This window comes from Triturus cristatus, chromosome 2_1 (genome assembly GCF_964204655.1).
Source record: "Triturus cristatus chromosome 2_1, aTriCri1.1, whole genome shotgun sequence".
NCBI lineage: Eukaryota > Metazoa > Chordata > Amphibia > Caudata > Salamandridae > Triturus > Triturus cristatus.
The window spans coordinates 1,003,091,627-1,003,118,940 of NC_140581.1; the positions used below are offsets into that span (position 1 = coordinate 1,003,091,627).

The window sequence follows — 27,314 nt, forward strand, 5'->3', positions numbered from 1 at the left end:
CCAAAGGACTCCCACTTTATCAAGAGCAACTTAAAATGGCGGCACATGGAGAGGAACTGGCCATAGGCACTTGACAAAAACTTTTGGCATTCTCAGACAAAAGCTCGGCTAATATCCTTCTTATTACTGAAACTTCTGCTCAAATAAAAATCACAGACTCCAGAAGTGAAGTGTCTTGAGCCTCCTTCCCTTGTCATCTACAGCGCTGTTGGTCCACCCATCCATCCATGCTTCCAAGAACCTCAGTCATAGCTCACTCAATACTCTTCCCGGCACTTCCTCTATCCCTGTCTCTTAACTGCTCAAGAGTAGCGGAAACAGCATGCTTTAAAAATTGCCTATGATTGCACAAAAACACCATGCATTAGGTCGCTTCTTTATTATATTAAGAACAAGGAATTTGCCACCACAGTGTACTTTAGGTAAATTGGAGAGAAAAAGATGTCCCTAAATATTCTCGTCCACTCTGTCAACATTTCCTGGCTTATTTGCCTGCCCAACTCTACAGATGGCGCGATTACCTCACCTCAAGAATGTTTCTTCGTAATAATGTGAGGGATGCCAAAGAAGTCATTCATTTTACCATTGGCCTCCTTACATCATTTGCCAGTTACCCTGTTTTTTTCATCCAATCTGTATTTATTTGTATACTGTTGTACAACTTGCTCTTTTATCCTGCATTTATCGACTTTCTCTTAAAGTCACAAACAACTTGATAATCAGAATTGTTGAAACACATGAGCAATGCTGCATGAAACCAGACATTTTTAAGGATAGCACTTGGGGAAGTGATCACTGGAAAAATATATAAAGGTAGGGAACATCATTTTGGGGCACCTGCTTTCTCGTGTCCTCTCTTTATGAACCATATCATGCTATAAAGTCAGTGAACACCACACACTATTCAGGCATTTATATGGTTCTCGATCTGGCACACAGAGGGTTTTGTTACCGCGGGTAAAAGTGTATAAAAAAATCCAACGTACCTTTCTTTCAAGATTTTCTATCATTTCCTTACAAGGCTTAGCACTTTCTTCATTTGCTTTGAGCCGAGATTTCAAATCTTCTATCAAGTGCCTTTTCATGTTGACATCCCTCTCCATTCGAGTAACCCTTGAAGAGCGTGTGTGATAAAGAGATATGTCAAACGGCATTTATAGCAGTGTGGAATAAAACCCATTTACCACTTTCCAAAATTACACAGCGTGACAGCTAAACATGTTTCTTGCAGGGTTCAAGCTTCAATAACAGAAAAATAGTTTCAGTAGCACTTGTTACACATAAGCACCCAGGTCTATACACACAACTCCACACTTATTTCAAACGTATAGATTAGTATGCACTAATTAAATGAAAACAGTGCCAAATGTGAATGATTTTCGTTTTTCAATAGTATTTCAAATTGCTTACTAAAAGAAACAGACACACAAACAAACAAAAGCAATTTCTACAAATCTGAATTCGCTGGGAAGATAGACAGCATATTGGTCACTGCAGGCTTCCTCTGGCCATTTCAGCTTTCTCATTTCCTTTCATTAATTTCTAATGTATCATTTTGGAAAAAAACGTTGGAAAATGCGAACTAGCTAGCAAGATAATTAACCCATTAAAAACAAATATTGTATAAAACGAACTATTAATAAAGTGAGTCTGCGAATCAAATGTGTGTGTGTGTGTATCTACACTCATACCCTATGTTCTTTCCTTAAACATATTTTTTGATCGTAAACTGGACGGTAGAAACATAATACGATTTCAGACAATCGCAGTGGAATATTAACTGCAAATTTATGATTACTTAGTTTAAACAAATCTTGTTTAAAAAATTCTCCTTTTTATTATGTCTATTTTGCTACTTGCTGAATGCTGCAAAACACTTTAGAAAACGTATCATCTTTTGTCTTATTGCTTTGACAAAATAAACCTGTTTCTCCAAACATTTCAGTCATGGGCTAAGGCACCAAAGGGGCAGGAACTACAAAGAATCATTTACAATTTTGTTAACATCTGTCGAATTAATTATTTGGGGACAATAGTTATCCAGCGATAAAAAAGAAACATGGAAACAGCAGTGCAACCTTCGGCTACTGGAAAGGTGCAGACTGGATCCGGTGGGCGATGCGCCGCATCACACACATCTACTTGATAAAAGAATGATTATTTATAAACATGAACGTGAAAATCCCTAATCAAGTGTATTAATAAAGCCCTTTTGCTTCTGTTGCAACGATAAAATTGTTTCCTTAATCCTTTTTAAGTAGTTGAACCTTGACATGCCTGGCTGGCTCTGAGCAGAGAATTAGTGTGTAAAAAAATCTATTTCACACAACCGCGATATTAATTTTTGAATTAGTCCAAGGGCAGGGGTGATTGCTAATGCGCTTATGCGAGCCTTCGGTTTACGCACTACGATTTACATTCACCTGGCGTAGTGTAAACGCATCGCGTCAGATACAATCTACGAACCCCAACCCCAAAAATACACAACGTAAAGACATTTCATACCCCCAACTTTCCATCAGTAAACACGAGAGAGACGCTAAATGACAGCCTTTTGACGTTTAGTTTATAAACTATAAAAAGTCTGCCACTGGGTGGCGCCAAACTCAAGAAATGAGCCAACATCAAGCTACATACTTTTCTTGAAGCTCCCGAATGCGCTCCTCCCGGTCCTGCGTGTCGTTTTTCAAGGACTTGATGGTCATCGACTGTTTGTTCATCTCGTTAGTCGCATTCTAAAAAACATAAAAGCCGATACTGCTTTCCAAATGTGTTGAGAAAATGTGTTATTTTGTATAATTCTTCTCATGAGTAAAATGTGTGGAGTACTAAAAAGCATGTCTAGTGTCACAGCTCGGGGACCACATAACACACTTTATTTACCACATCAATAATCACTTGATTGCTTCTCTATCGGCATGCCAAAATGTCAATGCTACTTGCAATGCAAGCTACCTATAGCGTAGTACTGACAGGTATAATCTGAACCAAGCGAAAACAGTCTGCTCATATCTTTGTCGACAAAAGAAGTCATAATAAATGCGAACCAAATCGATGTGGAAAGATAAAGGGGCCACTTCACAAAGGCATTTTGGAGCATGTCGATCAGTTCTCCAGTCGTTCCCTTCTAAATAGCGTTTCGTGTCTTAGTGAATGTGCCCCTAAAGCATCTAAAACTGTCGTAAATAGAAAGGACTGTGTACTCTGCACTTTTACTAACAGGAAATTGGACGTTTCGGGCCGATTAGCAAAGGCAGGTAAGAGTACGGCAAAAACGATTTCTGTAGTACAACTTCCGGTACTGAAATACATATGTGGATCCGCCCCAAACAGTGCACTGTAAAAGAGAGGGTGGGGACAGAATAAACATTCAGCAGAAGTAAGAGAAGAGTATAGTTTCATGGTGACTTGTGACACGAAAAAGTGGGGCTTTTCATGCAGGCACTGCAAACTATTGTTCATAAAAAACAATTTACAAGAGAGGTCTTGGACACATTACCGCACCTGTTATTGCAGTGGGAATCTATTTTTGTGTGGTGCACAGATCAAAAGAAACAAGACCTCATAATTTCTCAAAAGTGAAAAATGTACATGAACAATTTACCAAAAATTGATCAACACACATTAATTCATGAAGTCAAAATTACAAGAAAAGAAATTATATTCTCCAACATGTGCGGTTGAATTTTTAAAAGATCCTTTATTCTTTATATCTCCACAAGGTAGCCAACGCGTTTCGTCCTTTTATAGGACTTCTTGAGGGCTCAAACAGGTATCATTCTTGTGCATTGCTATCTGGGCTCCAGAAAGTTCTGCATCAAGGGTAAAATGTTTCAAAAGGTCCAATTATTCCAAGGTAAGTTTAGTTCCTAATCAAATTTTTTCTGGCCCATGTCACCCGCTGCATCTATTGAATGTAGTCAAGGCGACAAACCGCCTTCCTCCAAATATTCTCTGTCAATGGTATAAAAAAAAAAAGGTTTTGATTAGGAACAAGACTTACCTTCGAATAATTGGACCTTTTGAAATATTTGACCCCTGATGCAGAACAAGACTCTTTACCTCAAAAATTCGGGAGCCCAAATAGCAGTGCACATGAATGATACCTGTTTGAGTTCTGAAAATGTCCTATAAAAGGACGAAACGCGTTGGCTACCTTGTGGAGTTTAAAACAATAAAGAATAAAGGATCTTTTAAAAATTCCACCGCACATGTTTGAGAATATAATTTTTTTTCTGGTAATTTGGACTTCATAAATTAGTGTGTGCTGTTCAATTTTTGGTAAACTATTGTTTATAGCAGCCTCAGGGAAGAGTCCATGAGGGCAACAGCAACGGCCACCATTGGATTTTAGCCGTGCTGGGGCAACGGTGCCAGGGGCCCTATTAAAAAGAAGGAAAATGGCCCGAGGGGTAAAACACTGCAATAATCATGATTTGTTGGGCCCCGCACACTCCTGGACTCCGGTGCCAATGCACATGCAGCACCACTGGAGCTACGTCCCTGAATTCTAAAGAGTTCAAGATAACCTAGGATTAAAGATGTGCTGGACAAAGTAACATGCAATTAAAAAAAGAATACTCAAACATTGTCAATGGGTTTTCACTACACAACTGCAAATACATTACATACAAAACTATTAGATTAAAATATCATGAATACACCAGTTAAAAATGTCTTATTTCTCACTGCCAAACACATGAAAAATATAAGTAGTTTACAGGAAATATTCAGAACGCTGGCGTTATATTATTTTTAAAAAATGCCTCAGTCATTAAATGTTTAAGGCCGAAGCGACAACGAAATGCCACAGGCCCAAATAGAAGAACAGCCCAAAGACGCCAACGACAGCCGCTGAGAGCCAGGCCGACAGATGCAGGAGACAAAGATAGGGCGAAGACAGGTGCAGACACAGAAGCAGAGCCGGAGTCAAGGGAAGCCGCCAAACCCACCCCCACCTCCAGCAGCAGCTGGAGCGGAAACCAAAGGCAATAAGGTCAAAAAGGAGCAACCAACAGCACAGACACCTTCACCTTCCCCCCGAACCCTCTGCAGCACCCCTAGGAAGAGGGAAATAGGAGGGAAGGCATACAGAAAGCCTTAAGGACAAGGAAACTAGAAAGCAACCCCCAAGCCTGAGGACAGACCACCTCGGAACAAAACGGAGGTGAACAGCATCATGGGGGGAAACAAAAAGACTGATCCAGAGAGTCCCAATCCGAAGACAAAGGTCCCGGAACAGAGGAACAGACAGATGACACAAAACAGAGGACAGGAGGAAGCGGTCCAAGCCGTCCTTACAAAATTCAGATGCCTCTGGCGTAAACAGCCCTCAATGCCAACAGATGAGGTTTCACCCAGACACAAATCACGGAAGGCAGCAGGTACAGAGACGCGCACCTTGACCGCTCCAGAAGGCGCAAGTAACAACAAGCCACCTGATTGTCGGGACGAACCAACAGGCTCCTCAGCCACCAACGACCCCAATGCTGCCCCCCAACCCCAAGCACAAGCGTCCGAGGTCAACAAGATGAGAGCAGGAAGCAGAAAACGCAACCTCACACCAGGGTGGGAGAGCAAAGCCACCATACCAAATTAAGAACCAGAACAGAGAAGAGAGGAACCAGAGCCATGCAACCTGTATGGGAAGGGTCCCAACGAGCCAACAGAAGAATCACCAAGGACCTGAGGCGCAGACGAGCTCAAGGAGCCACCAACCCCCGGACCTGCACCCAACCCCGACCCGGGGCAAAAGGGCAACCCAGCGGCACCCGCAGAAGAGTCAAAAGGGCAGAGAACCGAGCCGCAGGGAGAAAACAGCCCCCTGCTAAGCGTCGAACAGGCCTCCGAGAAACTGAAGACCCAGAACAGGAACCAGATGAGAAAAGGCCAGATCCAACATGAACCCCAGATCCTGGAACAAGGCCATCAACGCCGCCACTGCCAGAAGAACCACAATAAGGGTGGAAGTAGAAACCAGACAAAAGCAACATAGGGAAACACAGGGAAACCCAGACTCAGCAAAACCCCCACAGCAGGAGCCAACACCGCGGAAAAACCTGGGGAGCAGATGAGAGGCCAAAAGGCAACACATGAAACTGGTAATGGAACCCGTCCACCTAAAAATCGCCGGAACCGCTGACCTGTCGGATAGACAGGAATGTGAAAACAGGCGACTTCCAAACCCAGGGAAGTCAAAATATCGCCCACCAGGATGAGGGGAACAACGGACAACAAGGGGATCATCCAAAAATGACCCAGCCGCACCAAACTGTACAAAGCCCGGGGATTCAGAAACCGAGCGGAAGGAACCATCGGGCGCCGGGACCAGGAACAGAGAGAAATAGAACCCCAGGTCCCGCTCTGTCACCAGAACCAGCACAACAATGCCCCAGGACAAAAACAGGCCAACGCCAGAGAAGATGGCAGAGCGTATCACGGAGCCAATAGACATGGGGTAACCTCGAAAATAGTCCAAAAGGGGGACAACCACGGAACGGAATCCGGTAACCAAGATCGATGACCGACAAGACCCTCCAGGCGGAAATCAGACCGGACCAACAATCCAGGAACAACTGAGCCGACAACCAGTGAAACACCAGGAGTTAAACACATAACCTTTTGAGGAGGAGACCGCAACTGGAACCACCAGGCCACGGTGACTCCTTCTGGGCATAATATCTGACCAACGCCTAGGGGCAGCAGCAGGCGCTGCAGAGGCCGGGAACAAATGGAACGCAGCCCCCGACCACGGGCCTGACCACGAAAGGGCCGAGAAGAAGACAGAGAATCCAGAAACTCCAGAAGAAGGAAAAAGACAATCTCCTCCGCACAGACTGCCTTTGGAGTAAGCCAAAAAGCCGGAGAACCACAAAAGGCAGGTAACGGACCAAGGCGTCTGCGCAGCGTCAGGGCACCAAATCGCGGCTCAGAAAGACCTCCTACCAGCCACCGCCACCCCAGAAGCCGAGGAGAGAGCCCTCAGGCCAACAAAACACAGCAGACCGAAACTGAGCCAAGACCTCCATCTGTACCAAGATAGGAGTGAGATCCCCCCGATCCGGAAGACCGACAAAAAGGCACCCAAACCCCTGGAATGGACCTGCGAAGCAGAGGCTGAGGAAGTGCAATCACAAACCTCAAAACAAGAAGCAGCAGAAGAACGCATGAGAGCAGACTCCTCTGAAGACAAAGATGAGGAAAAAGACATGAAGGTCAAAATAGATAGACCCCAGGAACCAGAGGAAAATGAGTATCAAACACCGTCAGGTAGTACCGCTTCCCCAGAAAACGAGGAATCCCCCGCATGTCGACCTCAAGCCATGTGACAGTCAGAATCTCCTAGACGACATAATGGAAAGGCAGGACATGCACCACCGAGGAACAATACAGGGAGTCACCCCTCTGCAGACAATGAAGCAGGCGTAAAGCAGAGAACCTCACAAAATTGACCAACATGACCGTAAAAAAAGCTTTCACTGGACATACCTCCCAGCAGGGCAAATGAGCACGTACTCCCACCCTACGGAGAGGAGGAAGCAGAAGGCTCAAGCAGCGCAGCCCGCATGGGAAGGCATCACAGCAGAATTAACCAAATCCCGCAGCCTAGACCCGGAAATCTGCAACAGGGCAACCACCTGCAGCTCCCGAAACATGATGATGCATAATCTAAGATCCAGCAGGCACTCGAGCGGAAACCACAACACCCCTGGCCACATGCAGCAGAATCAGAAAGCCACCGCATACACCAGGAAGTGCCCAGCAACTCCCCTAAAAAACTGTCCCCAAACAACCAAGTCAAAGCAACACGAGACCTGGGAAAGAAAACGGGACAGCCCTGCAGTCTCCCCACAGCAACAGAGCAAACATTATGGCCGCGGGAGCCGGATGCCGCTAGAAGACCCCAGCACTGGAACGACCCGAGGCCAGAACGCAAGAGAAAGCTCCCCGCCACAGCCAAGCACGGGGAGCGCGTTCTAGCCAAGGAGCAGGAATGCGGCCGACCAGAACACCGGTGGAGCCACACGCAACAAAAGAAGTAAAACAAACTCTTCAACAGCAAAGAAAAGAAAAAACTCACGGAACCGCAAACCCAGCCCTTCAAACTCGTGAACTGGCAAGCAGGAAACACGGACCACACCAGCGTTCTGACTGACGTCGGACAGCAAAAAAACACAGACATGGCGGTGGGTGGGAGGGGCTTATATATCCTTTGAAAATATTATAAACGTCTGATTGGCTGTCGAGAGGCAGGATTGCCTCACTATGTTAGGACTGGGAGGAGGAGGACCCATGAGGGGGTAATGTATCCTTTCCAGAACATCTTCTCAGGATGATGTGCAGGACTTTTTCAACCAGTAGCAAAGAAAGTAAACAGATTTTTTTCTGTGCATGGAGTGGTACATCGGGATTTGGCTCTGTGAATAGAAAGGTGTTGATCGTCATTCAGTTCCCAGATTTCTTTACAAGCGCTACCTTTTACAAGGCTTTGAAGATCTGTTCCCCTTTACTGAAAAGGTGGATTCCTTGATGGTGGGGCTTTATTCCCATGGCTCCATAGTATCAGAGATTTCCATGCCTATGTATCCTGTGGACAAAAAGTGGAAGTGGCTGTAATGCATTCATTTTTGGCTTCATCTTCCTAAATACATGCGAGTACCTTTGCAAACTATACCATCCAGGTTCTTGCATCACAGATCATGCCGGGTGCACACTTTACCGTCTCTCTGTCCATTATGGATCAACAAGTCAGCATCTTTCATACATCTCATTTGATTCCTTATGCGCTCCTGCTTTTGGATAAGCAACTGTAGCCAGAAAGCACATGTGTCTGCTATATTAGAAAGCGGATGCCAACAAAGAAGTCACAATTAAGACATCTTCTGTTCACAAGATCTAAGCTTTCTGGTTTTTAGCATGATGAGCTAGTCAGAAAGATCACACAAACCACCAATCTAATTGCTCCACGCACCCTTTTGTGGAGGGTTTGTCTTTTTTTTCTTTTAGAAGGCCTTTAGGTCCTGCGCTGGCTCCAAAGAAATCCGTACATTGTTTCAAGGAAGGGTCTGTGTTTCTGAGGCAAATCGAGATTCCATTCAACATCTGCAACAGTCTCGACCTTACCTCAGTGCCCCAGCACAAACATGCTCCCAGTCTTCCACAGTGTCCAGGTTGGGGGAGGGGGATTAAGATCTTTTTCTTTAAGGCGTGGGAATCCTCTATTTTGGACTGTAGAGCTCTGGAGAGCACAACATTATTTTTACCAAGTTCAATTTCAGGAACACTTTTTTAAAATATTTTTTTTCTCTAGGCTACACTTTGTTCAGTATCGAATGTGTCAGGAGGCAGTGTGGAAGAAGTGCAAGAAGGATGCTATCATTCCTGTTTCTTCGGCAGGTGTGGGGCTAGGATGTCATCTGGTTCCTTTTTATGGTGCAGAAGGCTTCAGGGGATTTCAGGCCAGTACTGCATCTAAAGGCTGTGAATATGTATTTTCCTTATAAAAATATATTCTGTATACATAAAGACAGTTTTCTAGCTTCTGTGTATCTGTTAGATGCTTATCTCCATGTTCCAATTCATCACCAATCCCAGAAGCACCTTCACTTTTGCATGGTTTCATCTCACATCAGCTCAAAGAGTTTTTACAATACTCCTAGGAACAATGGGTATGATATATTTCGGGTTCATCCTTGTTTACCCATAGTAAGACAATTGGCTGATTCCTTCCTTTTCGTTTTTGAAGGCAAATGAGGATAGACTCAAAGTGTGCAATATACGGCAAGATCATAGTTTTCTACTAAACCTAATGAAATCAAATAAGGAGTCAATGTAGAACTCCCAGTTCATCGCAGTGGTGTTCCGAATAGACCTAGTCCAGGTTCTTCTTTGATCTTCAAGAAAGCATAAGCTAAGCCCAGCACTGGGTGACAGTTCAAGGGGAGATGACCACAACATATTGCTTATTCTACCTTGGTTATCTGGAGCCCCTATCTCGTTTTGTTCTTTAACTTTATAATGAGGGGCTCTCCCCTGCCATCTTCATGGGCTGAGGCAGAGATTATTACAGTATTTAAAAAGGGGTCAAGGGATCTTCCCTCCAACTACAGGCCTGATTGACAGCTCACAGAAAGTCTTTTAGTTGACTTTATGTGGTTTTTGTGCATCTCCGTTCAGCCTTTGACTTTCCTTTGGAGAGTCATGGCAGATTTGGGTGCACTGAAACATCTTCTCAATACCGTCACCAGGTTAAATTCTAATAACTTTGCCCAGGTTAGATGTGGTCCTACGGACACATTAAGATGACCCATACCAGTTACGAGGGATGTGAGGCGTGCTTGCTCCCACCCTTTTCCTGTTATACATTAATGATTTAGTATCTCAGCTTGTATTTGGTGACAACGACGCCCCAAAAGGTCCCGGCCCTCTTGTTTGCTGGCCAATACGCTTTTAATTTCCAAATCCCCAATGGGGATCTAGACACTATTAGAACAATTTAGAAAAGTCTGCAAAAAGAGAAGCCTGGAAGTCAATCTCGCTAAGACTAAATATATGGTTTTCAACCCCTGTACATCTGCTCACTCCCCCCATCTTTTGATGGTGTCCCTTTGCAGAGAGTTCATTTATTTAAATATTTTGGGATTACTATCACCAAACATTTCGACTGGATGCCACAAATACAGAAGTGCAGACTTAGGATGGAGCAAAGCATAGGGGGTAGCTTGAGGTTCCATCAGTGTTCCCCCTTTCGCCCTATTTCCCAACACTTTAATTCAATTTATAATCTTTATTCGGTTCTTAAAAAGACACCATAAAAGCACAAATACAATATAAATATACGCAAGTTAAAAAACACAGCAAATAATAATCAAGTTAAAAAAACAAAAATATAAATATTTAAAATTTCTGTACTCAAGTAGAGGGCCAGGAGATTTATAAAATTTTGAATGTTCAGATCACGTTTGGGGACCAATATCTCTGGTATTCCTCAATCTGGTTGCAATTCGAATAAAGTTTATCGTGCAAAACAGGGTGTAAGCGTCCTCCGCTTCCTGTAAGAATCTCAGAGCCAATTTTGCGTGTTTGAATTTTAGCTCTTTCAGGATTCCCACCAGGAACTTGCGTCTTGGCATTGTATAAAAAGGACACAGTAAAACAAAATGAAGGGTATCCTGCGGAGATCTAAGATCGCAGCCGCAGGTACCCTTCTCCTCTATTGTATGAGTGAACCCAGATGGCACTGCAAGGATATGGTGTAACATGTTAAATCTGAAGCGGGTCATGAGGTAGCGATCCTGCGCGTTGTACATGACCCTCAGATAGGGTTCCATCCCTTGCTTCGCAGTGAGGTCGTTGTACAAGTGATTAGTGGCTTTGTGCTTCTCCTTTTCAGCCCTTGACGTTTTCAGATGTATAAGAAAAAGTTTTTTCACCAGGGTCTTACTCTCCCGGGACAGAGAGTGTGGGGCTAAAAAGTATTGTGGGCAGCCAATCTCTGTTAACGACTTCTTAACAAATTTCAGCCAAGGGATTTCGTGTCCTTTATCTCTTTTGAGGCAGTCCTCGATAATCTGTCTCGTAAGGGCCGCCTCAGGGTTGGTCCATGCTTTCACCCATGCCAGGAGGGGTTTGGATTAAATTTTGTCCTCTAAAAATGGTTCTCCTACCTCTTCATGTATGATGTGGGCCGAAACGCTCTGTGGGACTTTTAATATTCTTCGTAAGAATTTATTTTCTTCAGTCTGGAGCGGCTGTACTTTTTTGCCCAGAAAGCCCCACACTTCTGCCCCGTAGCTTACTTTCGCACAACAGATGGATCTGTATAAGGTCATAATTTGTTCGGGGGCCCATTTCCCTAATCTTTGCCCATACCCCATGATTGCCCCAACTGCACTTGCCAGTTTGGTAGAGTGCTTCTCAATCAGGGGTTTGAACGATAAGGCGTAATCAAATAACACCCCCAAGTATGTAAAAGACTTGACCTGATCTATTTTGTGTGACCCAATGTTGTAGGTAAATGTTCCTTTTATGGATTTCCCCGATGACATAATGTAGGACTTTTCTAGATTTGTGGCCAGGTCCAGTTTCTCCATAAAATTGACAAACCCGTCAATTAATTTTTGCAGTCCCAATGGTGTTCTAGAGAGCAGGACCGCGTCATCGGCGTAGAGTAGTACGGGCACTGCTCGATGACCAATTTGGGGTGAGTCAACTTTGAGCTTGAGGAGATCCTTTTCCAAAGCGTTGATATAAATAGAGAAAAGGAAGGGCGCAAGGATGCATCCCTGTCTGACTCCACTATTACAGGTAAAGGGATCGGTCTTATTGCCTTCCTGACTGTACCTTACACTTGCAGAGGTGTTCCGATGTAGGTTTTGTAGAGTGTCGACTAGGGATTGGTCCACACCTAGCTCCTTTAGCATGGCCCAGAGCTTTCTCCTATTTACGCGGTCAAAGGCCGCAGAAAGGTCCATAAACCCCATGTGTATTGACCCCCTCCCGGCGATGGTATATTTTGCAATCAGGAGGTATAGATTTAGGCATTGATCGGTAGTAGATCTGCCTTTCCTGAAGCCGTATTGAATTTCTGAGAGGATTTGTTGCTCCTCTGCCCAATCTTGCAATCTCGATAGGATGACTCGCCCCAATACCTTAGCTGACACATCAATGAGGGAAATGGGTCGATAGCATTGGGGGTCATCACGGTTGCCTTTTATGTAAATAGGGACTATGGTCGCCGTTGTCCAGGACTGGGGGAGGCCTACCTCCCCTGCCTCATTTAACACCCTCATCAGTAACGGAGCCCATAGTTCAGGTCTACTTAGGAATAGATCTGGTGGAATTCCGTCCGGACCCGCGGCATTATTTTTGCTGAGCCCGGTGATTCCTAATTCGACCTCCTTCAAGGTGAACTTTAGCTTTACAGGCCGGTGGGCCTCCGCTGACTCCTCCTGGGGTTCCTTATTTGAATGGTTGTATAAGCCCTGGAAATGTTTCTGCCATTGTTCCGGCAGAATGGTATTCATGATTTTGGGAGCCCCTTGATCCTGAAAGTGGGGGGCATTAATCACTTTCCAAAAGGCGATAGAATCTTTTCTTTCTGCGGCGTCCCTTAAGTCTTCCCAGGCCTGATTTTGTATGCTTTGCTTGCGAGCCTTCAGAGCTTTTTTATATTCAGCTCTGTTCCGTGCCACCTTCATTTTATTCCTTGGTTGGGCATGAAGACTATCCTTCAGGTTTTTCAGCGCCTTTGTACAATTTGAATCAAACCAACGGGGGTTTAGGGGCATTTTGTTTTTAGATCCTGGGGTATGTAAGGAGTTACTTACAGCCTGTGCGATTTCTTCAAATGCCTTCACCACCTCAGCTCCAGTTACACAGAGGTCGAGACATTTATCAATTGCTGCTGGGGCTTCGGAAAATAGTTTTTTATAAAAACTGTCCGCATCAATTTTGGCCCATTTAATTCTTCTACCCTGGTCGACTACTCTTTCTGTAATGGCAGGTTTCTTTTGAGATGGAAAAACGAAACCCTCCATTTTAATGATTACCGGGTTGTGATCACTGAAACTACTGGCCTCTATAATGATTGTACTAATACTTCTTTTTAGATTGGGAGAGACTAGTGCGAAATCAATGTAAGAGTGACAACCTCTTCCTTTAAATGTTGGAGTTAACTCTCCTTTGTCGTTGAATGTGGCGAGATCTAGGATTTGTATTAGGTTGTACCTTTTCATAAGTCTTTCCAAACCCCAGCCCTCAGTTGAATGGGTGAAGTGAGGGCCTTTCAAGATCGTACATCTAGACCAGTCATTGTTAAATGGCATTAGTTTCTCACAGAGGTGACAGTTAAAATCTCCCATTAGTATTATATCCGTGATGTTTGGTGTCATGGTTAAAAAGCTCAAACAGTTTTCTAATTCATTTATGGCTATTCCCTTCTCCGTTATAGCCGGTGCATTGTACCAGTTCATAAGCAGAAATGTTAGACTTGGTGAAGTGAACCTTAATACTTGGAGGTTGGCTGTGACCCATTTGGTGTTGGACCAGGTGCCCTTGATGTCTAAATTGACATAGATCGCGAGCCCCCCACTTGCTCTCCCCGAGATGGCTTTTTTTGCAGGAACAAAAAAGCCTTTGTAGCCTTCCAGGCTGTAAGCATGCGATTCAGTGGCCCAGGTCTCTTGCAGGCACAAGATGTGAAATTTACTTATATAGCTGCGCCAGTCCTGAGATGCGAACTTGGCCGCTAGCCCTGCAATATTCCAGGTAGCTATTAATAGGTTGTCATGAATCGTGACCTTGGGTGTTCTTTTTCCCTTGCCTAGCAAAAGCTTTGATAGGCTATCCGTTGCGGGTGCAACAACCCGGCTTAATTGCGGCCTGTAGGGGGTAGCGATTCTTCTGTGGGTGAGGTAGGAATTATCTAATGAGGGATTTATCCACTCCCCTCTACCCCGGTTAGTGATCAATGGTGTGTTGCTGCCTCCTATGAATTGCACAGGATCCGGAACGTCGATTTGTCCCTGGTCGCCTCCATCTTTTATCCCAGTAGGTGGTAGGGTGGGCTCCTTCCTATGTTTAATTTTTGAAAATGAGCGGTCCAGTCTCAGTCAGTCCACCCCTTCAAGTGTACTGAACCTATTCCAGTGAGCGTACTGTGTAATGGGGGAATCATAAATTGGGAATACAGTATTTGGCCTTTGCCATTGCAGTAGGCCGGGTTGAGAACCCAAGTGCGATATTCTGTCAGGGCCAATAATCGGCCTGGGCCTTTGGGGTGCGAGGGGGTAAAAGTAGGATAGGCGAACCGGGTGGATTTGTGAACTTATGTGACTCGGGGGGGCGTTACAGATAAAATTCACGGCCGCCCTGTCTCTAAAGTTGACTGTAATGATATCCCCTGCGATGGTCTTAATACCTTTACCAATCCACTCACCCCTTCTCACTGCAAGGATTTCCCCGTGGATGTTAGGGGGCAAGGGTCGATGTGTTTGCAGCCACTGTATGCATTTATTTTTTAATTCAGTCTGTGATTCCCGTTGGCCCTCCTTTAAAGGGGGAATTCCTGTTAGGACGACTACAAGGGGCAGAGCCTCAGGCGGAAGATTGATAGTCTTGAAGCATGTTGCAGTGTTCTTATCGTCAGAGGTTGACGCTATATCACGCCGTGGAGACTTAGGAACCGCCTTATGGATTAGGGCCTTGTTCTTTTCCATTGTTTGTAAAGATGCAGATGGAGGTTTGTTATTGCCCATGGGTATTTGATTTTTATTTTTGCCTGCTTGCGGGGTAGAGACAACCTTTTGTTTTTCCTGGGCTCCTTTCTGCGGGACACTGGTGTTATTTAGTTTGTCCCCCCCATTGATTACTAGAGAGGCCTTATCTCTTGGTGGGCTACTTAATGTAGGGTCCTTTCGATTTGTCAAATCCCGTTCCTGCACAGGATAGGTTTTCGGGCTGATCCCCTTATTATTGACCAATGAGGTCAATCTATCAATTTTTGATATGAGGGGTTTTAACAGCACCGAGATAGAGTGCTCCAGGTCTAATTTAAGATCCGCCACCATGTTGGTTATCCAGCATGGTATTCCCGGTGTGGATGGGTTTATGGGCGTGATCAAGTTGTGGTTACTGGGTTTGACGTGACCTTTTTTCCTCACTTGTTTGTGGACTTCCTTATTCAACATTGTTTCCGCGAGGGATATGTCGTTATCATGAGTATTTTTTTGAGTGCTTGTTTGTGCACCATGTCTAGCCCTACTGATTTCGGCGGGTGGCTGGGCGCAAGGAAGGTCAACAAAAGATGGTGGGGTAATGGGCCGGCTAGTATCCATCTCCTCTACCAAGTCTTTGGAAGCTTCTGACAGGTTAATCAATGAATCCTGGGTGTCTTGAATGATAGTTACCGGGGGTAAGGACATTCTTCTCTCGGTGTTGGCTATGGCATCGGAAACCGCCCCTATAGTCCGTTTAAGCATCTTGTCAATAGCAGTAAAAGTCGGCAGTGGAGATGAATGAACCGATTTGGTTTTTGAGCTCGACCTTAGGGTAGGCATCCTTGTTTTCTTGGTAGGTTTCCTCATTACGACGAGTGCTATATTAGATGGTAACGGGCAGATATAAATTGTGTCAAGGGAATGGCCAGTGATCCAACTGGCTGTCGAGGAACTAATAGCAGTATATTATAAATGGGGGGGCAGTTTTAGGGGGCTGGCCCAGCCCAGCCTCTTCTGGCCCCTGAGGGCCACAGAGGGCCCGCCCTTTGCCCGGGCTTCGCTCGGCGTCCCGCTCGCGTCCCGCTAAGCGTTACCGCGCTTTGTTTGTAGGGGGTGTTGCGGCCGGGGGCGTGGCTTGCTGGGGGTGCGGCCGTACACACCTGTGCGGCGCAGGGGCTCCTGGTCTCTGTGGCCCCTGCTTCACTCGCCCCAATTGCCTTGCACGATGGTTTCTTTCTCCCGGGTGCTGGATGCTAAGTTTACACCTGCTGCCTCAACCCCACACCTGAGCGCCGCGCAGCGGCACCCGCGAAGCGGGTGCTGCAAGCTGTTGACGCGGAACTCAGGCGGTCAGTCCCTCCTGGGATACGGGGAGGCTGCGAGCGCCAATAGCGGTTTCCTTTGGTGAGTAAGTCCCACTGAGCTCTGGGAGGGTTCGCTTTTCTACAGCGCTTGGACGGCCGGGGGCGTGGCTTGCTGGGGGTGCGGCCGTACACACCTGTGCGGCGCAGGGGCTCCTGGTCTCTGTGGTCCCTGCTTCACTCGCCCCAATTGCCTTGCACGATGGTTTCTTCCTCCCGGGTGCTGGATGCTAAGTTTACACCTGCTGCCTCAACCCCACACCTGAGCGCCGCGCAGCGGCACCCGCGAAGCGGGTGCTGCAAGCTGTTGACGCGGAACTCAGGCGGTCAGTCCCTCCTGGGATACGGGGAGGCTGCGAGCGCCAATAGCGGTTTCCTTTGGTGAGTAAGTCCCACTGAGCTCTGGGAGGGTTCGCTTTTCTACAGCGCTTGGACGGCCGGGGGCGTGGCTTGCTGGGGGTGCAGCCGTACACACCTGTGCGGCGCAGGGGCTCCTGGTCTCTGTGGTCCCTGCTTCACTCGCCCCAATTGCCTTGCACGATGGTTTCTTCCTCCCGGGTGCTGGATGCTAAGTTTACACCTGCTGCCTCAACCCCACACCTGAGCGCCGCGCAGCGGCACCCGCGAAGCGGGTGCTGCAAGCTGTTGACGCGGAACTCAGGCGGTCAGTCCCTCCTGGGATACGGGGAGGCTGCGAGCGCCAATAGCGGTTTCCTTTGGTGAGTAAGTCCCCAACACTTTAAATACACCATCTCCAAACAATAGGTGCCAATCTTTATGGGGGTGAACTTTGAGGTAACATGGACACTGGAAGCTTGGAAAAAGCTGAAAACAGGTTCCTATGCGACCTCACTAGTCTCCCGGCTAGCACCCCTCTAATTCCCTTGTGACTCAATGTGGGTCTTCGACCCCTTTTTAACAGGGTGGGCCTGAGACCATTAGTATATTGGCGCAGTGTCTGGCCTACCCCAGCACTGAATCCATATCAACAGGATCTAGAGGAGGTTTTGAGGGTGCCTGGGGCTTTCATAATTCCCTGGTTTAAATAGCTTCAACGTCTGTTGAGTGAGATGGGGTGTGGGAACATATGGCTTACTCCCAAGGAAGCACTGAGGATTTTGAAAAAAACACTGAAGTATATATACTGGCAGTACATTCGTAACTTAACATTGGGTACTGCTAGATTGGGCTCCCTCACGACTGCATTCCTAGAGTGCAAAGAGAGCTATTTTGCAGAATGATACATTGATGAGATTGACCCTTCCCAAGCCAAAACACTACATGAAATTTCGGCTTGGGACACTGCCTCTGCGATCAGCTAGGGCGAAATGGCTACATGCATTTAATGTAACTGACAGAACTACCCCTTCTGCCCCGAGGCATCTGAAATCATTGTCCACGTACTAATCTATTACCCGTCTTATGATGGGCTTGGAAGTAACCCTGGGCGGTGATCTCCGCTCTGCTCGTGGAGTTTGCAGAGTTTTTCGGACTCCATGTTACACGGAGATTGCGGAATTCCCCAAAGCTCCGCTTTGCGTTACGGAGCAGAGTTTTTTCCTCGCTCATGTTCGTCAACGTCAAAAAGCGACAAAAATCCACCAACCGGTGAGATTTTTCCTTGTTCGAGATCGTCAACATCAAGTTGGCGAGTCTGAGTGTGTAAAATCAACCTCCTGGCGAGATTTCTCAAAGAGGGGGGTCAGATTTCTCATTGCGACTGGTCGGGTATGCTCATAATGAGAAACTTTCCATTCGCATTGAGAAAGCTGCAGCTCGAGTAAAAATCTACTCGAGCGGCACCAAGGAAAGCAGCGCCCGCTTGCGCTGTGCATGGTGCTGTTCGCGATGATTGCACAGTGTAGACAAGCATCCGGCACAGCAAATCACCACGAACGGCCTTTTCTATCACACTCTGCCGCTTGCGGAGCTCTGCGAAGCGCAGCAGAGTTTTTTCCACTTCGCCCAGGGTTACTTAGAAGGAAATGGATTTTGCTGCAATTTGGTAGTCAGAAGTTGTGGTACAGCAATCCGTTTCCTTAGAACTGATGTAAAACAACCTATTGTTTTTGCTGTTTCTCATTTTGTACTGACCAAGTGAAGGCTGAGGAACAAAAGGTTAGCCTCCTGACAACTGTAACATGGAGTATGGATGTGCCTTAAACATACTCTAGGCCTCATAGTCATGAGATTAACATTACACATTTTAATTATTATTTTTGTTGTTATTTTATTCCTGGCTTTTTTTTTTTTGCAGCAGCAGCAGTCATTTGGGAACAGAGGGGCCAATGTGGCACAGGGGTCTAGCGCAAAAGGCTCGTACTTCGGTTAAAATGAACAGATTTTTATACTGGCTGGGATTTTACAATCAGCCAGAGGAGGCAAACGTACTACGAGAGGGTTTCCAATGGGGTTTTCGATTGGGCTATGACGGCTCTTGAGTTTGAAGATGGGATGATAATGTGAGGTCCACGAAGAAGCAAAAACAGGTAGTGCAGGAAAAACTGGAGAAGGAGGTGTTGGAGGCAGGATGACGGGCCTCTTTGAGGACTGGCCTGGAAGAGTTGATTTTGTCCACAATTGGCGTGGTACCTAAGAAGGAGCGAGGGCAGTTCAGGTTGAGCCAACGCCTATCCTGGCCGGAGAGGTGGGGTCGGTTAATGATTTCATATCGGAGGACATGGCGTCGGTGTCATATTCCTCCGTGAACGGGGCCATGTCACTGGTGGTGACGGCCAGCCTGGGAACAAGGATGGTAAAGTGCGACATGAAGTCAGCTTTTTGTCTGCTTCCGGTACATCCACAGGATTTTCAGCTATTGGGCATGCACTTTGGAGGGCGATGCTATGTGGACAAGGGACTGCCTATGGGATTTTCCATATCATGCACATTATTTGAATGTTTCAGTTCTTTCCTACAGTGGCTCTTCACGTGCCATATGGGGTTTAAGTTGGTGACGCATAACTTGGATGATTTCTTTTTCGTGGAGGAACAAGGCTCTGTGGACTGCCAACAGATGTTGGTAAGCTTTCAAGAGCTCATGAATGACCTGGGGGTTTCATTTGCACCTGAAAAACACAGTGGACCCGAGCCCAGTGCTGTCTTTCCTAGGGATTGAAACAGATTCTCAAAAAATGGAAGCAAGACTGTCTCAGGATGAAAAAGAGGCAATATAGGCACTACTGGTTAAGATTGTGGTGAGGGAGAAGGTGAGTAAGATTCCAGTGTTGCTGGAACACTTAAACTTTCCATGCAGAGTAGTCAGAGCTGACAGAACCTTTTGTAGGAGGCTGGGTTTAGTGCGCTCTGATTTTTCTCTTCCTCACCATCATGTACGGCTAAATGCTGGGGTCAAGGAAGATCTCTGTATGTGGATCTTCTCCCTCCAATCCTTCAATGAGATTTCGCTGGCGAAGCGCGAGGATGTGGAGTGGGATGTGCAGATATTCTCAGATGTAGCAGGAGGCATGGGTTTTGGTTTGCACTGGAAGTAAAAATGGTGCACGGTGCACGGAGGAATGGCCCCAGCAGTGGAAGGTGGGAGGCAAGAGCATAGCGTTGCTGAAATTGTTTCACTTGGTGGTTGTGGTCACATTCTGGGGAGCGTAATAGGTGCATAGGAGGGTCCTGTTCAGGGTAGACAACATGGCTGTAGTGCAGGTTGTGAACAGTCTGCCAGGGATGCGCAGGTACTGAAGCTGCTGTAGGATTTTGTGTTTGGAGCAGGATATATCTTTCAGAGTGAGGCATGTACCAGGGTTGGACAATGAAATTACAGATGTTTTGCCTCGTTCACAGTGGGGGAGTTTCCGTGGGTTGCCCAAGGATGCGGAAAGATGCTAGACGCCCATGCCAGTGGAGTTGTGGGTGATAGGCAACACAGGATGATGCAACTGGTGGTAGGGTCCTTGGTGGAATCAACCCGAAGAGCTTACGGTTAGGCTTGGGTGAAATATTTGGCTCCTGGGGTGCAGCAACGTGATGAGGGGTGGATGCAAGTTGATGACGTGGTCCAGTTCTTACTGACTGGACTTAACGGAGAGGGGACTGTCACAGGTGACAATTGCTGGAAAACTGGCAGGAATCACCTTCATGGGGAAACTGTTGAGGGGTTATGATCTTTCTGCAGATGAACTGGCCTGGAGGATGCCTGAGGGTTAGGCAAGAGAGCAGGGTTGATGAGGGCATCTCAGGAGGCTGTTAACATGGCATTTGTTGTGTAAAGTGCTGAGACAGCTCCCGGCGGTATGCAAAGGGCCGGCAGAGACATGCCTGTTAGGAGTCCTCATGTCATGCATATTTTGGGGGCATTTCGGGTGTCAGAACTGCTGGGGGGGCAAGAGACAGGGTGGGCTTCTGTGGGAGGATGTCACAAAAAGGGAGAATAGGCTGGAAATATGGGTGCGTTCATCCAAAAAGGATCAGAGAGCACAAAGACGGAGTGTAGTGTTGTTCTGGGCTGCGGAATCCGTATATTGTCTGGCGGTTTCGGCTGATTGGTGCACTGCATGCAGTGGGGGAGGGGGGAGCAGTATGGTTTTTAGGCACTCGTCCAAGGAAAATATGAAGCTGTTTCAACTTCCTTCAGTGCTGTGCAAAGCACTCGAGGCATTGGGCGTTCACCCAGAGGACTACCAGACACATTCTTTCCACTTTGGTGCTGAAACTGGAGCGAGAATCCCTGACTGAGCACACAGGGACATTATAAGTTTAGGGCACTGGTCTTCCAATTCCTATCGGCATTATGTCCACAGACAGGGGGTTGAGGGAAACGCTGCAATGCCATGCGTTGTGACTCCTTACTGTTGTTTTATTTGTAGGTTCAGATGCAGGCCCAGTGGCGGAAGATGTCTCCATTTGGGTGGTGAGACACTCGTTCATCAAGTGGGTGTCCTGACAAGCATCACAGCAAAGTTAGGGGGCGAACTTGGAGTTTGATAAGCGCTTGTTTCCTATTACTTGGAGGGGAAAAGGGGGCATGTGGTCTCATGAATTGTTGAGGTGCTTGAATGGCATGCTAGAGGGAGGAAGGTGCCCAGGGGTGTTGGTCCTCCATTTGGGGGAAAATGATCTTGTGTTGGAGACAGAGGTTGCGCTGTTGACGGCCATGAAGCAGGATCTATTGGAGATAAAACGGCAATGGGCTGGCTGTTTAGAGCTCTAGACAGAGTTTATGCAGCAGACATCTTGGAGGGGGCCGGAAAGACTTCAGCTATCGATAGGGCATGTAGGAAACTGAACAGGGAGATTAGTAGGTTTTGCAGGGAACTTGGTTTTGCTAAGATTTCTCATGCAGGTATTAAATATGACAACATGGAGTTTTTCGGGGCAAGGTGGTTCATTTGACATGGGTTGGCATGGAGTTATATTTATTGAAGCCGAGGGAAGGTTAGCAAAAGCTCTGAACATCCATAGATAGAGTGGTCCATATAACAGAACAATGGGGGTGGGGGAGCAGAAAAAGTTATCAGGCTCCCTTTTTCTCGGTGGCCGTGGGCTGGAAAGTTTTGTATGAGTTTACAGAAGTTTGGTTGGAGTTGCCATTTGGGAAACAAATGGAGGATAGGCAGGAAGCTCAAGGTTAAGTATAAGAAGTATGGTTGCTTAGAGGTTGAGAAATCCAGTCATAGGGCAAAGTTAAAGTTGAAAATGGTTCAAATGGAATGCAATAAAAAGTAGATAGTTGCGGGGTCGGGTGGGTGGGTGTGATGGTAGGGTGAGAGAGGATATTGGCCAGATAAGTCTATGTATAGTGAGGCATTAATTTTTTAAGGCTGATTGCCCAGGTAAAGTTTGTGATGTGCACCAGTTTCAACAAAGCGCTCTTTTACACTCAACAAAGTGGTCAGTGGTATGTGCTCTCGCGCAATGTAATAATCTGTTGTCTAGAACACCTTGCCACACCTTGCCTAAGACTTGATGAGCAAGCAATATCCAAAATTTCCTCCTACACACAGGAGCGAATTAGCAAAATGGTGAGACTACATTAGCATCAAACAGCAATCTCCAAAAACAGTGTCAGGAAAGCAGTCATGGTTTATTTCACACGCATAAGGGCAGGGGAATAAATTAAGACAGTTAACTGTATGATTCTAAGCCTCTTTCTTGTTAATTTTGTAAAAACCGGTCCTTCTGCACCGAGTCCATTAGCAAATTCATATGACTCCTTAATAAATGCTAACGCAACTAGAGTAACTAAACATAATTCTCAAAAATAGAACAATGCATAGACATCGGAAGCACGACAGATTTCATTAATGATGAAAAGCTTCAACTCTACAGTTTTTTAATAATCTGAATAGACTTATATGGCGACAAGCGTTTCTTTGCATACAGTGAATACGTAGTTTGAAATAGACAGAATACAGTAGAGATAGAGGTGGGGGAGAAATCATTGTATATTGGCAGGAAAATAAATGCAGATTGGAGTTTTCTAAAGCAAGCATGAGTGGTGACCAGTAAATGAAGCACAGTGTGGGGGGAGCCAGAAGTTACATAAACTTCAGTCTAGACATGCTGTGACCCATGTTGCTTTTAATCCTCTCAGGGATATGAACGGTTACCAACATCACAGCTTATCAGCAGCACCTAACGCTACCAGATCATTTTATTTTTGTTCACAGCATACATTTGTAACATTGTATTATATCGGTGTATTCAGTAGATAATTTAACGTACAGTATTCTGCTCTAAGAGTGTAAAAGTATACACATAAAACAGTTATTCTCCAGCGTTTAGTATTTCATATGTAAATAAACAGATAAATAAAAGTTTTATGTACAAAAGTGTTTTGAAAATTCGGGGCATTAAAATGTAAATACGTTTATGAACTGGAATAGAATAAATTACGCTTCTTCCAATAAAATTCGCCGAAAAATCTTTCGCAATTACGATATGGCTTAGGTCCCTGGGACTTCAAGTTCTACTGAACACCTTTGTCTCTAGATTGTCTTCTGTTTCTGTGCATGCTTCTGTCATACTGAATTCATTTGCAAAAATTATGATTCATCATTTTCTTACAGTTTCTTCTGCACATTTATGTTTACATAAAAGTTTTCCAATTAATGATTGCGTTTGTGCTGCTTTACCTTCACGTTTCCTTTTATTGTACTAAATAAACACTAAGGCTGCAAAAGTGGGACTTTTTTTATACAATAGCATTCCAATTTTGACATTTTTTAATGTCGTGACAGTAAAAGAAAAAGAGACTTGCAAGTTCAACCAACGCATAATTATTGCCTTAACAAATATTTCCAGAAAAAAATAATTACAAGTATTCTGAAAGAAATATACAAATATATAGAAAGGTTTTTTTTTAAACTAAAATGTATTACATTTGCATTATACAAGGATAACGTCCCCCATCTTCCCTCGCACCCAATTTCAATACCAACCATGTTTATCTTAAGTGCACTATACAAAAAGATATACTGCATAAATCCAATATCACTGATGAGATTATGTGGCCATGTGGATCCCAAACTGCATTATCCGTCTAGCTCCTGCCCTTTCCCTTTTTCCGATTACCAAAATACACAACTGCTCGCCTAAACAAGAGGAATTCACCTAAGGTGCATTGTGGATAAAGCACACTTACACAAACTCCACCATGACAGTGCAAATCCTCTGCTCCTAAAAGTGGGAAAACAATTCTTCAGAATATCTACTAATGGCTCGCACTCATCCTATCTAGGCACTTTGTCAAATGTCCCCTACTGACAAGTACACCCAATCATAATCTTTTCACTGAGCTTGAAAGAGAAGACTCAATTCAGATTAAGAGGTAAAGCACGGAACAAAACCAACCACTGGTGGAAGGCACACCATTGATCCGACCCACAAAGGCCAAGGCAATAAGGTGCCAGTGCAGAATAGTTTCAGAGATTTATATTTTGTGCATCATTACCAATGTGTACTATGCATTTTCAGACAATTTTACATCCACAGACTGATATTGCAATTTCGTTTAAAAACACATTTCCCATGATGAATAGAAGTGAATTTAATAATGTTTTAGTTATGCCACATTTCTGTGTGAATGCCATCTTGAACAAAATGGAAGCTATTTCAGTCACTCACTCGTGCTTCACAGCGCGCATATCCTTTCCCCACAGGATATGCAACACATGGTCAGACTGAAGTCATATTAGTTTATTTTCATTGCTGTATGGTTTTGCTCATGAGGAACCTTCCATGGCAAACTTATTTCTTGTAACTACATCTGTTCTTCGCTGGATCTATTCACTGGAAAAGGTCTTCTTGTCACCGTTTCATATTTGTTCAAACATCTCTGGATTTCATTAGCATAGAGGGTGCTGAATAATTATTTTAAAAAATGGGCACGTGCCTAACTGCTAAGACTATATGACATTTATTTTTATGTGCCCTGATTTGTTTAAGAAATGACATTTGCTCATACCATGATGAAACTGCAAAACAGTTGATTTAATTTGCAGGAATACTGTAGAAACCCCCTTGATTCTGGGGGTTTGCCAGATTTCAGAGAAGAATTTACTGTTTTACTATGGATACTGCCAGTTCCTTTTCTGATTTTACCGATTATTGGGATATATATTATTTTCTGATTTTGGCATGCTCTGTGTAACTCTAACACCATCTCCGACCCAGAAAATGTGGAAGATTTGATTAAGGTAAAATTATATGGTGTCTATATTTTGAGGTACCATTTTGCTCCCATAAATTTTAGTAGCAAAGGACGGCTGCATGTTAAAGAGCACCTCCTTATGCTAGAGGGGTCCCCTGTGGTTCCCTCTTTTATCCAAGTCACTAGAGATAGTGGATTTTCCAGTGTGGATTACCAAGAGGATTTTACCAAGAAATCTGACTTGCAGTGCTGTTAATGAGCAATTTGGAGTGTAAGTATGAAAGGGGGGGGGGGAGGCAATTCCAGTGACTGAGTGTGATTCTTGAGTGTTTATGGTATGTGGATTAGTTGTATGTTTTAAACAGATTGTTATGCTTTTTGTGAGCTATGTGATACTGATTTTGGGTTCAATTGGTGCTTTGATTACTGTTGTTCTAATGTATTACTCTTATTTGTGATTTTTGTTTACAAAGGTTTTGTTCATCATTGATTTGTAGATTTGCTTAACGAAATAGCAGGCAAAAACTTCAGGAGCAAGTGGTGGCTTACAGTACAATACAATCTAAGTGTAAGCTCTGACCAGCAGTAACAACAATAACATTTACACAATGGATAAATTGTGGTACTGTGACTTTTCTAACAGTACCACAATTTATCCATTGTGTAAATTTTATTGTGGTTACTGCTGGTCAGAGCTTACACTTAGATTGTATTGTACTGTAAGCCACCACTTGCTCCTGAACTTTTTGCCTGCTATTTCGTTTCTCTCTCACTCTTCCTCTTGTAAAGCTCGGTACAGGACTGTGCCCTTGTTTCACCTTTCTTGTTGTCTATTACTTTGTCTAAATCTTTTTTGCATTGCTCTAAATAAATGTTCCTCTGTCCGGCTGGACATTGGAAGACTGTCCATAGCTCTCATTGAAGTCTATGTCGTTATGTTTGATTTATTTATCCTTAAGCTAAGGACCTTTGTTCATTAAAAATAGGCAATCACCCGAGGTCCAAAGCAACCCGATCGGATCCCCTTGTTATTTACACTATGGTTTAGAAACAGGCACCAGCTACATCTGTGGTTGTGAGTACAATGGTGAGTACCCCACCTGAGAATTCAATGGCAGCATTGAGCAGTACTACTAAGTGCCCAGTTGCTTCTCATCTCAAATTCAAACTGATCAACCTGTTAATACAAATGTGCTTGAGGAACTTCCTGAGGAGAGAGTTATTAATGTTGGACTTTTAGAAATCGAATTTGGAAAAATGTTAAAAGGGACAATTAATTTTAGCAGACTGTTGTCATACAACGCTAATGAAAGTAATACTTGATCTGGGAAGCAGCTAGTTGTGCAAATGAAGCACACGATAAATTGGAGAAATTGGCTCATGAGTGAGAGGATGTTAGCAAAATGAATAAGCATTGGTAAATGCATTAGGTTTCGACTATGTGATTAATAATAAGCTGTTTTTTGTTGTAAGTTGTATCTTGCTGAGTAGTTGTACAGTATAAGTCACAGAAAGTATTTTAAAGTGTTATCACTTGTTTATGTACAAATAGGCATCATATTGTGCTGTTACTAGTGGTATAGTGTGGGTAAGCAATAGAACATTTTTGAAATATGAAATGAAAGAGGAAAATAGTAGAATTAATTGATGCCATATATATGTGTTTTGAGGAATTTTGACATTGTTTGGGCCCAGTGCCACTGCACCTTCTGCACCATATAAACCATGCCCCTAGTGCCTGCAAGGTAATGCACCTGTGACTGCTTATTTAGTAGTTAAATATAGCAATATCTGGTGTTTAGTGGAGTGCCTAGAGCTTTTGGCCGGGTGCCACTGCACCTGCTGTACCATTCTAATCAAGCCCCTTTTAACTTCAGGTAACTGTAATTGTGTCTTCCTGTATAGTAGTAAGATATAGTAATATCAGGTGTTTAGAGGAGATCTGACAACTTTTGGGCTCAGTGCCACTGCACCTCCTGCATCATTCAAATCATGACCTTGTTGTCTGCAAAGTAACTGCACTTGTGACTGCCTATTTAGTAGTAACATTTAGCAATAATCTAGGTTTAGTGGGGTCTCTAGAGCTTTTTGGCCCCAGTGCCAGCACACCTGCTGCACCATTTGAAACAA

At 44.7% G+C, this 27,314-nt stretch overlaps 1 protein-coding gene across 1 annotated transcript in view; it reads right to left on the minus strand.

Moving 5' to 3' along the window:
* CNTLN (centlein) overlaps window positions 1–27,314 on the minus strand; it is a 1,182,709-nt gene that overhangs the window by 195,013 nt on the left and 960,382 nt on the right. The window contains exons 21-22 of the mRNA XM_085634784.1: window positions 2,638–2,735; window positions 987–1,113 (exon numbers count right to left, since the gene is read on the minus strand). Of these exons, the coding sequence (XP_085490910.1) occupies window positions 987–1,113; window positions 2,638–2,735 (225 nt within the window). The remainder of the gene's footprint in view (window positions 1–986; window positions 1,114–2,637; window positions 2,736–27,314) is intronic.